The 15,840-nt window shown below is 49.7% G+C and overlaps 1 protein-coding gene across 1 annotated transcript in view; it reads right to left on the bottom strand.

The window, feature by feature from the left end:
- Positions 1-583: 583 nt before the first annotated feature.
- The window catches only part of Pecam1 (platelet and endothelial cell adhesion molecule 1), a 60,025-nt gene continuing 44,768 nt past the window's right edge, over positions 584-15,840 (bottom strand). The window contains exons 14-15 of the mRNA XM_029483560.1: positions 8,038-8,060; positions 584-1,536 (exon numbers count right to left, since the gene is read on the bottom strand). Of these exons, the coding sequence (XP_029339420.1) occupies positions 1,507-1,536; positions 8,038-8,060 (53 nt within the window). The 3' untranslated portion in view covers positions 584-1,506. The remainder of the gene's footprint in view (positions 1,537-8,037; positions 8,061-15,840) is intronic.

A 15,840-nucleotide genomic window follows, 5' to 3' on the forward strand; every position in this document is an offset into this window, starting at 1 on the left:
CCAGCCCCCGTTCTGGCCATTTAATGTGGAGAAGAGACAGTGAGAGTTGAATGGAAGAAGGAAGGGGAAGGAAGACCCAGTGGAAGAGTGAAAGATGGTCCAGTCTTTGAGAGGGAGAAGCAGGAGGATCAAGAGTGTGGGGCTATAGCCGGGCGTGGTGGCACATGCCTTTAATCCCAGCACTCGGGAGGCAGAGGCAGGCAGATTTCTGAGTTCGAGGCCAGCCTGGTCTACAGAGTGAGTTCCAGGACAGCCAGGGCTATACAGAGAAACCTTGCCTCGAAAAACAACAACAACAAACCCCCCCGAAAAACTTAACAAGCATGATGGGAGTGGGGGTGGGGTTGGAGACTAGGGAGGTTGGTGAAGCCCTTGCCTCACCATCATGAGGACCTGAGGTGGACCCTAGCACAGTGCAAAGGCTCCGGCTACCCAGGCTGTTGGTCCCTGTGAGACTCCGCTCGGAGACAAGAGAGAACCGCTTGGTTCTCTGTGACATTGGACACACTGAGAGTCCCTAGGCTTACGTTTATTTTATTGGCATGTGCCCTGTTCCAGTAGATGACACTTGAATGCAGATAACTGAAGAGTAAAAATCAATTTTATTTAATACAACTCCCCTCAGGGGCCCTGTAGCCGGGTGGCTGAGGCAAACTGAGAAGGCGAGGAGGGTTAGGTAATGGTAGTCCACAAAATGTCGGCAGCTCCTGCCCACCCACTCAAGCCCACCCTGGGAAACAGCTCAGACCTTAGGAAACTGTTTCTTTAGCGGGGAATAAATAAAGAAAAATTAGTGAGAAAAGTACACATTTCCTTTTACTATTAAAAAAAAAAATAACAGTTGCTGTAGCCAGCCATTTCTCTTCTTTGGGCCTTCGGCATGGAGTGGAAAGGAAGATCAAGGTGGGCTTTAAGTGCTCGCTCCACTTTCTAGCCTTGCCATTGCCGGCTTGAGGTCCGTCTTCAAGTGACGGGCCATTCCACGGGCATTGCTCCCAGTCAGCTGGTTCGCTTTGTGTGTGTGGGAGGCCACACAGGGGAACCAGGGAAACCTGAGCAGCACTGTATACCTCCAAAGATTAAGATCAACCCAGAAAGAAGAGAACAACAGAAACAAAACAAAACAAAACAAAAAACTAACCCAGTGATTGACAACAGAGCAATAGGGGGCTTCTGTGCAGGAGGACCCACGGAGAAGCACTATCCGAGACTCAACATTTCAGCCTCAGAATTTTCCAGGGCATTATTCTCCTGGAACCTCCTTTCACCTCCCGAAACACAAGGAAGACAGGTCAGGCTGGCCATTAAATAGCGCCTCTGAGTCTCTGTATACCCAACATGAACAAGGCAGCGGGGTTTAAAATTGGATGGCTTGGCCTGAAGGATTACTGCTTTCGGTGGGGACGGGCTCATAAATACGTGCACAGGACTCTTGCAATCCAGGAATCGGCTGCTCTTCTCGGGACATGGACGACCTCCCAGGGACGTGCCCCTGCCTTGGCTGTCTTAAGTTCCATCAAGGGAGCCTTCCATTCTCTGTAGGACAGAAGACAAGAGTTAGGGTTACAACCTGAGGACTAGAGATCACCCTGGAGGAGAGAGGCATAAATTGAACCAGTACAGCACATGAGAACGGCCAAAGGGGCTGAGGATGTCGGTGCTTGGGTGTAATGCTTGCCTAGCATGCAAGAGGTCTAGGCTGCATCACTGTCACCACACATGATTCATGTCTGTAATCCCGGTACTCAGGAGGTAGAGGCAGGAGGATCACAACTTCAAAGTCCAGTTCTAGGTTATCCTGGATACTGGGGACCTTGACTCAAACATACAAAAGCACTGAGCTGTGACACCATCCTTTGGGACTCCATCTTCTAGGGCAGCTTCTTCTCCCACCCCATCTTCTTTTCTCTCCATGATTGCTCTGTAGAGGCTGTCATCACTACCTCTACCTTCTTGCTGTAGTATCAGGTCACTGCTTTGATACCCACGTGCACCCAGTGTGGTGTCCCATGGGTGCGGCACAGGGATCAAATGGAAGGAACCCTCAGGTATGAGAGAGCTTACACCTAACTCCCTCTGGACCTGTGGCTAGCAGACACCTTCTCTAGTCTGCTTTGGTTTTGTGTTTTGAACCAGAAACTCACTCTGTAGCCTGGGCCAGCTCAGTGGTCCTTTGGTCTTAGCTTTCTCAGTGCTGGGATTGTAGACGTGAGTCACCAGGCCATCTTAGGTCCTTAGGTCATCTTAAAAACTTGGTTAACTTAAAAAATGTGGCTGGGTGTGGTGGTGCACACCTTTAGTCCCAGCATCCAGCTGGCAGAGGGAGATCTTTGTGCGTTTATGGCCAGCCTGATCTACATGGCCTGGAATTCCAGCTCTGAGGGGAGCACAGACTGTTAGGGCTTTCTGGTTTCCAGCCTAGTGGAGAATATAGGTACCCCAGGTTCAGTGAGAGAACCTGTTTCAAAGGTAATCATAAGCAACAGCTAGCACCCTCTTTGCCTCATGGTCCCCCCCACACAATCATGTGGGCACACAAATCCTTTATTAAAAAAACATTCTGGGGGGCTGGTGAAATGGCTCAGTAGAAAGGCTTGCTGACTGCCAAGCCTGATAAACTGAGTTCAGTCCCAAGATCCAGAGGTTGAAGGAAAAGAACCAGCTCCCAGAAGCTGTCTCTGCCTGTTGAATGCCTGCATGCGTGCGCAAACGAACATGTAACAAGAATTTAAGGGGAAAAAATCGAGAGTGCATTGTAGTGACAGTTACATTATGAATGTGACTCGTGCAACTGAAGTCTTTGTTTTTAAGTGCCGGGGGAGACATTGCTCCATCTCTGAGCCATCCCCCAGCTCTTGAACGATACTACTTTACAATAATATACTGGTTAATTTTAGGTTGTGTATGTTCTACTGTAATAAAAAAAAAAAGCCAGGCGTGGAGATAAATGTTCAGAATCCAGCACTTGGGGCCATCAAGAGTTCAAAGTAATCCTCGGGCTAACCTGGGCTGTCTTCATATGTGACCTGTCTCAAAATAGCCCCAAAATAGCCCCAAATGGTAGTTTGAGTCACCCACCCACTTCCTGGCTTCTGGACGTTTATCTGACCCAGTACAGATCTCTATCCCGAAGAGGACAGACTCTGTCCCAAGGATTTCATAGTCCACCAATGATTTTGCTTGTGTGTGTGTGTGTGTGTGTGTGTGTGTGTGTGAACAATGTGTGTATATTCAGTTCTGTGCTATGGGGTTCATGTGGAAATCAGGACAGCCTCAAGTATTTTCACCTTCCATTCTGGATGAGATAAGGTCTCTCTCTCTCTCTCTCTCTCTCTCTCTCTCTCTCTCTCTCTCTCTCTCTCTCGTTTGTCAAGACATGGTTTCTCTGTGTAACCCTGGCTGTCCTGGAACTCACTCTGTAGACCAGGCTGGCCTCAAACCCAGAAATCCGCCTGCCTCTGCCTTCCAAGCGCTAGGATAAAGGCGTGAGCCACCACTGCCTGGCTGAGACAACATCTCTTATTGTTCCCTGTTGCTAGTTGGCCCAAGAGTTTCAAGGGGTTCCCCATGTCCCATCTCCACCAAAGAATGCTGGGGTTACCAATGCCTGGCTTTTATGTGGATTGTGGGGTTGAATTCACAGCCTCACAATTGCCACACAGGCGATTACCGGCTGAGCCACCTCCCTGCCCTTTATCAATTCCAGATCAACATTTCGATGAAGTAATTTGGAGGCATGGGCGCATCCCATTCTGACCAGGACACTCCTGAAGTACTCAGAAGGGACCTGAACTGACTTTTAAGATTTTGTAAAGCAGAAAGAAATTTGCAAGCAGAGGAGCTGGGCAGGCTGGGAGATGCGGGAGCTGAGAGCCTTGTAAAGGGAGAGCCCTGAAGAACAGGAAACACAGGCCCACCGTTCAGAACCCTCTGCGGACAGAGGATACCTTACTGTAAGTGGAACTTGACAGAGGTGGGGGCAAAAGAAGACGTAAAGGTTGCCCGGTGTCGTAGGGAACCTGTGGCCAGGCTGGCTGGCTTCCTGGACTCTCCATTTTGTTTGGCTGGGCCTGGGGCTTTTAGTACAGGATGCAGACCTGAGAGGCCCAACTAGGAGAGCAAGACTCTGGCTCCTCCCTTGCCAAGATGGAACTGCACAATGGGGCCAAGCAAGCCGTGTGAGCCCAGAGCGCTGGAGGCTAGCCAGCGCTGGCAGCTGCTGCCTGCCGTTTCCTCCGCTCTCCCAGGGCAGGGAGCTGGGATCCTCGTGTCTATCTAGCCTTTCTGCAGGTCCCAGACCAAGTCTCTCCCTAGACGCCTCTGTTCTCCCTCTCTTAAGGCAAACAGCACTGGATAACAGGACCAAGCTCACAGACAGGAAGGGCTAGTCCATCAGCAGGGCCTGGGGACTTAAAAGTGAAGGTTAACACACCCTCAGTGAGGAGCGGACTTGCTATGCTTTAGTCAGAAGCCAACTGTCAGCTCTGGATCTGCCCTGCTTCTGCTCAGCTTGTGCCGCCCCCCCCCCCCAGTAACCCCAAAGACCTTTCTGACTCCACCTCCTTGCCCGGGTCCCTGACTCCTACTTCTAAAGAGTTCTCAGGGTGAGCACTTCCAGCCTATCAGGAACGAGCTGAGTGTTCTCTTAATCCCTGCAAAATCCAGGTGAGAAGTCACCCTGTTTGCAGATCATGGAAATGGGGCTGGGAGAGATGACTCCGCAGGCAAGAGTGCACAAGCCTGAAGTTCTAACCTTGAAGCCCACAGGAGGGGGAGATGGACTCTCAGACATTATCCTGACTGCATATCACACATACACACACACACACACACACTTTTTATAAAAGTGGTAACTGACGAGAAGTCAGAACCTTACATACAGACTAAGCAGCTAGTTAGGATAATTTTGTATATGGTTCTCCTAGGCCTAAGTCAAGCTTTGGCTTTGATGAATCCTAGGCTTTGAGTGTGTTTCGTGTGTGTGTGTGTGTGTGTGTGTGTGTGTGTGTGTATGTGTGTTTTGCATTTCAGAGCCAATAAAGTAAATCTCTTAACCGTCTCCACTGTTACCAGAGAGCTTGAGGAAAAGATCTTTAAAGGAGACAAGTGGCTTTTTTGTGATGGCTTGAATCTGCAGAGTCTCATTTAACCCTTGAGAAAATCCCAGTGGGCAGATGTTGCTTCGTTATTTTCACTATCACCACCATCGCCATCACTGTCACCCTCGTCACCACCGCCATCCTCATTACAATGATCACCACCATATCCGCATCACCACTACCATCACCATCTCTACTTTAACAGGCAGTGCTGCTTAGGTTTGAGGAAGTCACCCACAAGAAGATTGTAGAATTGGGACCCCATCCTTCAGCAACAGCCTCAGCCCCGCTCCTGAGCAGGTCCTATGACAACTCATCTCCCTGCTGGTCCTGGGGAGGGGGGAAGGGACCCCGTCACGGACAGTGTCTTGTCCCCAACCGGTAAGAGTCAGGGGTTCTGCCCACGATCTGGAGACCTCCACACAGGTCCAGATTCGAGCTCTTTCTTTTAAGCACAGGGTGTTCTCTTCCACGTTATCTGTCTGCATGGGCCACAAACCCGGTTTATAAACAAGGCGAAAAATGGCAAGAGGAAAAAGTGAAGCCAGCCTGTGCCATTGGAGCAAGTCAAACAATACCAAGCTCGTAGCTGGCTAAGTGGCTGTCTCATTGTCCAGATATTTCCTCAGGCCATTAAACAAGCCAGGAATGATTGCCAGGTTTGATTTCAGGAAGGAAGCCCCTCCCATTTCCCTGCTGAGCAATTCAGTGTTCATTTTCTTCTGACCCACACTGGCTGGTTATTAGGGAAGCGATGCATGCTTCTTTCATAAACAAAAGTTATTTGCTTCAAGATTCAAAATTCACTTCTCAACGACTGGGAAGCCCTGAGTTCCTGCCAGATGGTTTTATTATTTTGGAGGTAGGGCTAGCCCAAGTACTGGGAGCACCCTGCAACCAGAGTAGACTTTGGGGGCTGAGGGAAAGCCATTCTGCTACTGGCCTGGAGTTCAGAGCCTTTGTCCAGAGAGCCCCTTTGGGTGGAAGACAAAGTAACTAGGTTGGTTCGGCAAAGTTCCGATGGCTGGCCTGCTGCCCTGCCTTGGGTGGCCACAGATACATACGGCCATGGGAACAGCCAGAGAACTTTTTTTTTTTAATCAGGGTCCTACTCTGCCTGTGAAGCAAGCTTGTCATTATTCTCACCTCTTGGGAAACAGTCACTTTTTTTTTCCTTTTGAGACAAGGTTTCTCTGTGTAACAGAGCCCTGACTGTCTTGGAACTCAGGGTTAAAGGACTGGCCTTGAACTCACAGAGATCATTTACTACCTCTGCCTCCTTCACTCTAAGCACCACCAAGCCTGGCTTGTGTCACTTCTTAACACTGAGGACAAAGCCCAGGCCAGGGCTTTTGGAGACGTGGCCTCTGTTTCGGCTTCTCAGGGATTCTTGATGTTTTTGCAAGGCAGGCCCCCCATTTCTTCGTCTATGAAATAGGCTCCCTTGCCCCTTCCGATACAACACTGCTCCCAGCAGCCTGGGTGGGTGCAGGCTAGGGAAGCTGTCCACCTCGTTCCTCTTCTTAAGCAGACAGCCTTCATCCCTACAGAGAATGTCAGCGCCTTCCTGTCTGTCCAGAGCATAATAAACTCTGTTTAACAAGAATTCAGACCCAGCAAAACAAAGGAAGCCAGGGCCCCACTGAAGGCTATAGAGAAGTCTTGCTGGAAGTTTCTCCCAGACCCAAAAGACCAGTTCAGAAGCCAGTTCCTCATTTTTGAAGATAATAGCTGCCCTGTTAACCCCTGTGCTGCTGGGTGCCCACAGACAGGCTGGGAACCGGAAGGCAGTGGGTTATGAATGGGTTGAACTTAAACCCCTTCCCTCCCTCCCTCCTGAGTTTATTGTACATCCTTTTGTGTGTGTGTGTGTGAGTGTGTGTGTGTGTGTGTGCGTGCACATGCCTGTGTGTGAATGTTCCTTTGTGAGTGTGTCTACGTGCGTATAGAAGCCAGATGGCAATCTCAGACGTCATTCCTTAAGAACCATTCATCTTTTTCCTTTCCTTTCCTTTCCTTTCCTTTCCTTTCCTTTCCTTTCCTTTCCTTTCCTTTCCTTTCCTTTCCTTTCTTCCTTCCTTCCCTTCTTTCAACAGGGTCTCTTGTTAGCCTTAGGCTCACCATGTAGGTTGGCAAGCCCCAGAGACCTGTCCTCACCTCCCTAGGACTGCAGAGACCTGTCCTCACCTCCCCAGGACTGCAGAGACCTGTCCTCACCTCCCCAGGACTGCAGAGACCTGTCCTCACCTCCCCAGGACTGGGATCTCACATGTTTGTCGCTACAACTGAATTTTTCACTTTGGGTTCTAGGATTAAACCCAGATCCTTGTGTAAGTAAGTGGCCAACTCCCCTATCTCCCTACCCCTCCTCTCTTCATCTCTCTTCCCTTCTCCTTCCTCCTTCCTTTTCCTCTCCCCTTCCCTCTCTCACTAGGGACTTAGTATGCAGTCCAAACTGGTCTTGCACACAAGCTCCTCTCTCAAGCGTGTGTCACTCACTATGCCCGAGACTCTTACTAAAAGAGCAGAAAGACTCCCAACTACATGGGAGGATTCCCAGGGTCTCTCTCCCTATATAGACTGAGCTGTAATGGTATAGACAGGAAGAGAGAATTAATTAGTACTGGAACTGGCTTAGACTGCCAGAGGATGCCACGGTTCCTGGTCTAAAATAGGCCAGGTTAGAACAAGGTGCTGGCGAGAATCAGTAGAAAGCAGACCCTGGACAAATTGGGAAATAGTTCGTTGTTCTATAGAACACCTTTGTAAAGCAACAGCAACAAAACCCAGTCACATACTGCAGTCCTGAAAGGGAATTCTATAGCCAAGGAAGGCCTCAAACGTCAACAACACTCCTCAGTGTGGTGATTCAGGTATGAGCTACTACCAAGCTTCATGGGTGTATTTTTAACGTAGTGTGTGTGACGTGTGTACTTACAGAGTATCTGTTTTCCATGAGATCTGCAAAACAAAGACAGTACAATGGTGAGTGTGCGAGGTGGGGCAGCTTCACACTGGATCTGCTGCTGGAATTGTGCAGTGTGGCAAATGGCAAAGGGATGATATAGAGGAGGGTTGGGGATGGGACAGAACACTAGTGTATAAGGGCCTTTTCTACTGATGGCCTTTTGTCTCTAGGCGAGTCCCTGGGATCTTCTCAGCCATGAGATAGGCATGTAGAGTCCCTGGAACTTCATTTGACCTTTTTGTGTGCTAGCTTTGATTTTTTTTTTTTTTTAAATTAGGGCTTCATGTAGGCCAGGCTAGCCCTTTAACTTACTATGTAGTCCAGGATAACCTTGAGTTTCTGAGCCTTCCATTTCCCAATTATAGGCATGAACCACCACACACAGTTCATGGGGTGCTAAGAATGAAGTCCAGGACCCAGTGCATGCTAAGCAAGCATTCTACCAACTACACCCCCACTGTGGCTTTTCTTAAATACAGGAGCTCTTTATGTAGCCCTGGATGTATCCTCAAGGTATCCCCAAACTCCCAGAAATCCACCTGCCTCTGCCTCCAGAGTGCTGGGATCGAAGAAGCGCAGCTTCTTGTGTGGCATTTTAAAGAGTTTTAATTAGTAGAGAAAAATAGAAAATAACAGGAAATTAGAAAGTTGCAAATAAAAGTGATCTCTGCTCCCACCCTCCACCCACTTTTGGTCCCTTCCACTGTCCCCTAGCAGTGTTCTGAGTGGACTGTTGGGGAGGGTCAAGGGAAGTTAGGGTGGTAGGCCCGTGACGTGTTCTACCCTGTCCTTTCGTGCAGTGTGGTTTTGTAAGAACTTTCATGACCTTTCTTTTTCTTTCCTTTTTTTTTTTTTTTTTTTTCGAGACAGGGTTTCTCTGTGTAGCCCTGGTTGTCCTGGAACTCACTCTGTAGACCAGGCTGGCCTTGAACTCAGAAATCCGCCTGCCTCTGCCTCCCAAGTGCTGGGATTAAAGGCGTGCGCCACCACACCTGGCTCATGGCCTTTCTTAAATGCAAAACTGCCCAGGTAGCTACACTGTCAAGTTAAGTGGCTACACAGCTGATTGCTTAACCAGGTTCCTAACTTTAAAAAGCTAAGTTCTGGGGCTGGAGAGATCGCTTAGTGGTTAAGGACACTGGCTACCCTTCCAGAGGTCCCAGAGTCGATTTCCAGTACCTACATGGTGGTTCACAACTGTCTATAATTTTAGTCTTAGGGCAGGCATCTTATACCTTCTGCTGGCTTCCTCCGGTACCAGGCACACACATGCTACACAGACGTGCACACAGTCAGAGCCCCCATACACATAAACAAAACTTAAAAACAAAAGAGGTTCTGTCTATGAGTTTGCTGTCTTAAGTAAATAATGTTGCCAATATCTTTGGCAGCAAATCTATTCTCACAGTTGATTTTACACTGTCTGCCCATTCCTGGGAGTAAGGATGGAAGGGGAGGAGGTGGAAGAGGAAGAGGAGGAGAAGAGGAGAAAGAAGAAGAGGAGGAGGAAGAGGAGAAAGAAGAGGAGGAAGAGGAAGAAGAAGAGGAGGAGGAGGAGGATAACTCAGGCTCTTGGCATCCATGGCCAAACTGCCTAAGAGCAGAGCCTGCAATTTCCCTTTCCCATATGAGGCTCATGTTGACGAATCCTTTTGTCAGAATGCACACCGTGCCCGGCTGCCCTGCCAGGCCACCGTTGTTATGCCCGTGGCCTCTGACAAAAGCCTGGAAGTGGAGAGAGTGAGAGAGCAGGAAGCTCTGCATGGAAGGATCACATCACTGGGAGAGGAGCCTCACCACCAGATGGGAGGCCGGGGTAGGATTTGCCTCTTCGCACTGGGCCAGACTCTCCCGCCCATCCCAGCGACTGACTCTGTGTTGGGGCTAATTCTCCAGGTCTGGTGGAAACAGCAGCAATGAATACCTCATGTGCTCTCTGGGAAAAAAGTTCCCATGTGCTGGGGGGCAGGGCAGGGGTGGGGACAGGGTGGGGGGTTAGGGGTTGGTGGCTGCTCTTACAGATGCTAAAGGTCATGGCGAGAAAGCCAAGAACAAGGGTGCAGGCCAGCTGGTTACGTGCTTGCCTGGAACACGTGGAGCCCTGGAGCTGACTGACCCCCAGTATCATAGAAATTGGTGTGGCAGCACGGGGCTTGTAAAGCCTGGTGTTAGGTGGAGGCGGGAGGACCGGGAGTTCAAGGTCATCCTCAGAGAGAGAGAAACAGACAGACAGGCAGAGACGTAGAGGAAGAAGAGGTGGAAAAGGGGGAGAAAGAGAGAGAAAGATAGAAGGCAAAACCAAAAAAAATCCTAAGAAACAAACAAAGAAAAAACCCTTTGAGCCTTGTATGGTAGCTCTCTGTAAATCCAGCACTCAAGCTGCAAGGCAGGGGGATTACCAAGAGTTCCAGGCTCTGTCACAAAACAACAAACAAATAAAAACCTGCTTTCCCCAAGTCTACCTGCCCTTCAAACCCTGTCATATAATATTCCATTGTTCCTAGTTGGAGGGAACAGGAACTGCTGTCCCAAAGGGGCCCCTCTTCTATTCTAGCTGGGACAATGGCAGTTGGCCTCTTGAAAAATTTATACATCAGCCCAGGCACCGAGCAGCCACTCTGTCAGCCTCTACACACCGAGGGAGGCCATGACAGCTCCTCTGGGCCCAGGTCTCCACAGGGAAGAAGGAACCCCATGCTCCAGCCTCCCACACCCAGCTACCCGCGTTCTTCGGAAGCAGAAACAAAACACGACCGACATATTAAAACTCTGCATGGCAGCCGGGCATGGTGGTGCACGCACGGCTTTAATCCCAGCACTGGGCCGGCAGAGGCAGGCAGATTTCTGAGTTCAAGGCCAGCCTGGTCTACAAAGTGAGTTCCAGGACAGCCAGGGCTACACAGAGAAACCCTGTCTCGAAAAACCAAAACCAAACCAAACCAAACCAAAACAACAACAACAACAACAAAACTCTGCATGGGAGAAGGCAAGACTGATGGCAGGCAAGTCTGGGCCCACTTGGGGACTGTTTCTTTGGTGGGTAATGTTACATGATGGGGCACGGTGTAAGGTACTTTCCCCTCCTGCGTGTTCAGGCAGGAAGTGCCACCCTGGCAGTACCTGCTGGCCCAGCTGGCTTTGGGCCACACAGGATGGGTGGGAACCAACTTTCAAGTGTTCTTCTCTCCCTTCAGAGAGAACTTAGCCAGGACCCCATCCCCACCCCTGCTCCTATTTTTTTTCCTTTTTAAATGTAAAAACAACAGAAGTTTATTGCTCAGAGTTCTAGGAGTGGGGGAGGAGGTGCAGGGGGAGGGAGGGCAAGATGAAGCCCAGGGCTCAGAGACCAGAGAGTGTTCCACCCTTAGACAAGGTGGCTTCCTGCTGAGAGGCCTCTTCTCCTTAATTTAAATTGATGTAGGGTCTAATCCTGGCCCAGTCTAGCCTCAGACTTGCAGCAATCCTCCTGCCTCAGCCTTTCAAATGCCATGATGTCCAGGTCAGGTTCTTTCTTGATGGCATTTCCTGTCATGGCTATCCTCTTGGTAAGAGGCAGTAAGGAGTGTGAGAAAGATGAGGATTTCTGCCCACTCGCTTCCCACCGCCCCCAGCCCCATTCACACATCCTGGGCTGGGTCTGGTGGCACACAACTGTAACGACACCATTTGAGAGGCTGCCACAGGAGGGTTGTGAGTTGGAGGTTAATTAAACTGTCTTAAAGAAAAGGAAAGAAAAGGAGATGGGGTGGGGAGGAACTGGAAAAGATGAAAGAAAAAGATCCTGGAAGTTTGAATTCCACACAAAGAGAAAGCAAGGGTGAAGAGGGGTGGAGTGGTTGATGCTTGGGTGGGGAGTGGGGGTGCCCAACTGACACAGAGCTGGGGCTGACAGCCAGACTTGGTTTCCTTTACAGGCCAGAGGTGTGGGTGCGACCAGGTGCCCTGGTCAGCTCCTGAGGTGGACACAGAGAAAGCAAGAGCTGGTGTCTGAGGGAGCTCTCCTAGTGGACAGGCATAGAAGCTGGTGTCCTCTAAGCCAGGGCTTCTCTGTGTTCACCCTGCTGACATTCTGGGCTGGGAACTCTTGACAGAGACTGACTGTACCACGAGATGTTTCATAGCATCCCTGACTCCTACCCACCAGACTCATCAGGACTGCTCTCCCTACACCAGGTTGTAGCAACCGGGCATGTGTGCTGAGCTGGGGGTGTGACTCAGTGGACGGACATCTAACTGGCAGGCCTGAGGTCCTGCGAGCCGACTCTCCAGCACTGCAGGCCACCACCATGAAATGAAACCCCCTAGAGCTCAGGCATATCACAGATTATCCCTCATGAAGTCTAAGGTCAATGGAGTTAAGTGACAGACAGAAATGCATGCAGCCTCCACCTGGCCTACTCTCTCTTACAGTTCACCGCTGTGCCCTGAGAGACACACAAACACTTAACGTTTCTCTCTCTCTCTCTCTCTCTCTCTCTCTCTCTCTCTCTCTCTCTCTCTCTCTCTCTCTCTCTCTCTCTCTCTCTCTCTCTCCCTCCCTCCCTCCCTCCCTCTCTCTCTCTCCTTTGAATAGGGTCTCAAGAGGCCTGGGTTGGAGTTGAACTTTCTATTTACCTGAGGATGGCCTTGAACTCCCCCTCCTGGAAAGCATAGTTTCCTCCTTGAATCACAGGCATACAGTTTGTTTATCTCTACTTTGTTAGTTCTGAGAATGCCTGCCTTCCCCTCACCCCTCACAATCAGCCAGGGGATGGTGGCATTAGCGCCTCACGCAGCAACAGGAAAGGACAAAGTTCAAAGGTCTCGAGGTGTTCTTTTTGTTTTGTTATTTGTGGTTGTTTGTATTTCTCCAAGACAGGGTTTCTCCGTATAGCCCTGGCTGCCCTGGAACTCCCTCTGTAAACCAGCCTAGCCTTGAACTCAGGGATCCGCCTGCCTCTGCCTAAGAGGTTCTTACCTAAGAGTCCATTGCTAGGGCAAGCTGGTGTTAGTGGGCTGCAGAGAGACTTAGCAGACCCTGAGGGGGGCTCTGAATGTTTGAGTTACAAAACCCATCACAGCCCTTACCCTCCCAAGATTCACTGTAGTGTATTTCTGCCTATTTTATAGTAGTTCCTATGCCAGGGTCACTCTGTCCATCTGTCTGACGAGACCAGAGCCAACATCAGGGGGCCCAGCTATGGAGCTTTCCATTACAATGGCACAGAAAAATGTCCAGGCTGGATCCTGGCCAGTGCGAACTCTGGAGAAATGAAGACAGGCAGACCCTGAGATCCAGGAAGTTCTGTAAATATCTATAGACTCTGAGTGTTGACAGAGAGATGAGGGTGAGTTGAGGATTAGACTTGGGTTAACCCTTAAAGTGACTACACCCCACGTGTCCAGGCAGACAGAGCTAGAGGGGCCAGGGCTGAGAAGATGTTCTCTATTTCCAAATGCCGGGAACCCGAAACAATTTTTATTAATTAATTAATTAATTAATTAACTGGTTTGGCTTAGTTTCTCTGACTGGTCTGAAATGTTTTTATAGACCAGGCTAGACTTGAACCCACAAAGATGCACCTCCTGTGTACTGGAATTAGAGGTGAGCTCTACCATGCCTGTCTTATTTAATCTTTTTAAAATTTTTATCTCTTTTTGTTTTGTTTTTTCAAGGCTGGATTCCTCTGTGTAGCTATGGCTGTCTATATTCCAGGCTGGTCTCAAACCCAGAGTTCTGCGTGCCTCTGCCTCAGGAACACTGGTATCACAGGTATGTGTCACCACTGCCAGGTGCGCATTTATTTATTTATTTTTATTCCAGTTATTTACTTAATCTGGGTGGTGAGGTGCATGTGCTACCGTGCTCATCTGGAGGTCAGAGGGCAACTTTCGGGGTTCAGCCCCTCCTTCCACTATGTGAGTCACAGGGTTTGAACTCAGGCTGTCAGGCTTGGTGACAATGCCTTGACCCGCTGACCTTCTTGCCAGTGCAACCCTGGGACTCTTGAAGAGTTTCGATTAAAAGAGAGCTCAAACCCACTGGTTCAGTTTCTTCCTTTGACATGAGAAAAGGCTGAGCGTGGCTAAATTCACAGACAGGATGTGGTGGGGCCAAATTCACAGAATGGTGATGACCAATGGCTGGGGCAGGCAGCGGGTGGGGATGGAGTTATTGGTTAAGGGCCTGGGAAGACGGAGATTCTGGAAATGGGTGGTGGGAACTCTGGCTGCCCGACAGTATCAAAGGATGTAAAGGACACCACATTTGCCACTTGACTATTCGGAAATGGTTAAAACATTAAGTTTTATGTACATGTTATAACAATACAGAAAAAGAAGGTCAGCTTAGCATCTAAAGATTGCAAACAGCACGCACCTCTCATAGCTTTCAAACTCCCTCCTGCTTCTTTGTCAAGCTCCCCCAAATCTCTCCAAGGGCCCATTCCCGGGGGTGGGGGTGGGGTGGGGGTAAGGGGTGGGTGGGAGGGGAACCTGCTCCTTGGAGGCTGTCCTGCCTAAGCCCTTCTGCTTATCTAGGGGAGTGACCTTCCTTTGAATCTCTCAGGGGAAAGGGGGTTTCAGAGCCAAAACTCCGCCCTATGAGCCATTTCCCCAAACAGCCTGCCCTGGGGTGCCACTGAAGATATAGCAAAGACTGTGAGGGGAGCGGCCGCTAAGAGCCTTCCCTACACCCAGTCAGCCGCCAGCTGCACACGCGCACCTTCTGTCACCCTCTGCGCACACACAGGGTATTTCTGGATTTTCTCTCTCAGCTGTCTCTGTTCTGATCAGTCCAGGATGCCGAGGGAGTGAGAGAGACCCTAGGGGCAGGACCTGTGCGGCACAATCACAGCACCCACAGACTGACCCTCAAACTGGAGTCCTCAGGGCTGGGAGTGGATCGGGCAATCTAACCAGGAATCCAGTCCATCCCCTCATTTCACAGAGAAGATGATTATGCTGGATAAGTTTTAGAATCAACATGGCACAAGCCAGAGTCCTTTAGGAAGAGGGACTCTCAGTTGAAACAATGATCCCATCAGATTTTCTTGATTAATTTTCTTGATTAATGATTGATGTGGAGTGCTCAGCCCACTGTGGTTAGTGTCAACCCTAGGCATGTAGTCTGGGTCCTATAAGAAAAGAGGCTGAGCAAGACATGAGGGAAAAGCCAGTAAGCAACACTCCTCCATGGCTTCTGCATCAGCTCCTGCCTCCAGGTTCCTGCCCTGCCCTGACTTCCCTCAGTGATGGAACAGTGATGAAGAGATATAAGCCAAGCAAACCATCCCCTACCCAAGTTGCTTTTAGTCATAATTTTTTATCCCAGGATTAGAAACCCTAACTAAGACAGTTATGGAAGTCTGGGAATGTTTCATGGTTTGACCCAGGCCACCCAGGGCCACCCCATCACACAAAGATGCCGGTTTTAACGTCTATAGTAAGTAGAATTGGATTCTCCAATGGATCTGGTGATGACAGGAACCCAAATCAAGATGAGCAGTGAAGGCCATGAGGAGCGTAAGGACAGTCTGCCCCAGATAGTATGGATGCTTTGTCTGCATGTATATATGTGTATTATATGCATTTCTAGTGCCTCTGGAGGCCAGAAGAGGGCGTCAGATCCCCTGGAACTGAAGTTAAAAATGGCTGCAAGCCACCATGTAGGAGCTAGCAACTGAATCCCATCCTCTCTGCAAGAACATCTTAACCACTGTGTTCTTAACCGCTGAGCAGTCTCTCTCCAGCCCCTCTCCCTCCCTCCCCATCTTTTTTTTTTTTTTTTTTTTT

Source organism: Mus caroli, chromosome 11 (assembly GCF_900094665.2).
Source record: "Mus caroli chromosome 11, CAROLI_EIJ_v1.1, whole genome shotgun sequence".
Taxonomy (NCBI): Eukaryota; Metazoa; Chordata; class Mammalia; order Rodentia; family Muridae; genus Mus; species Mus caroli.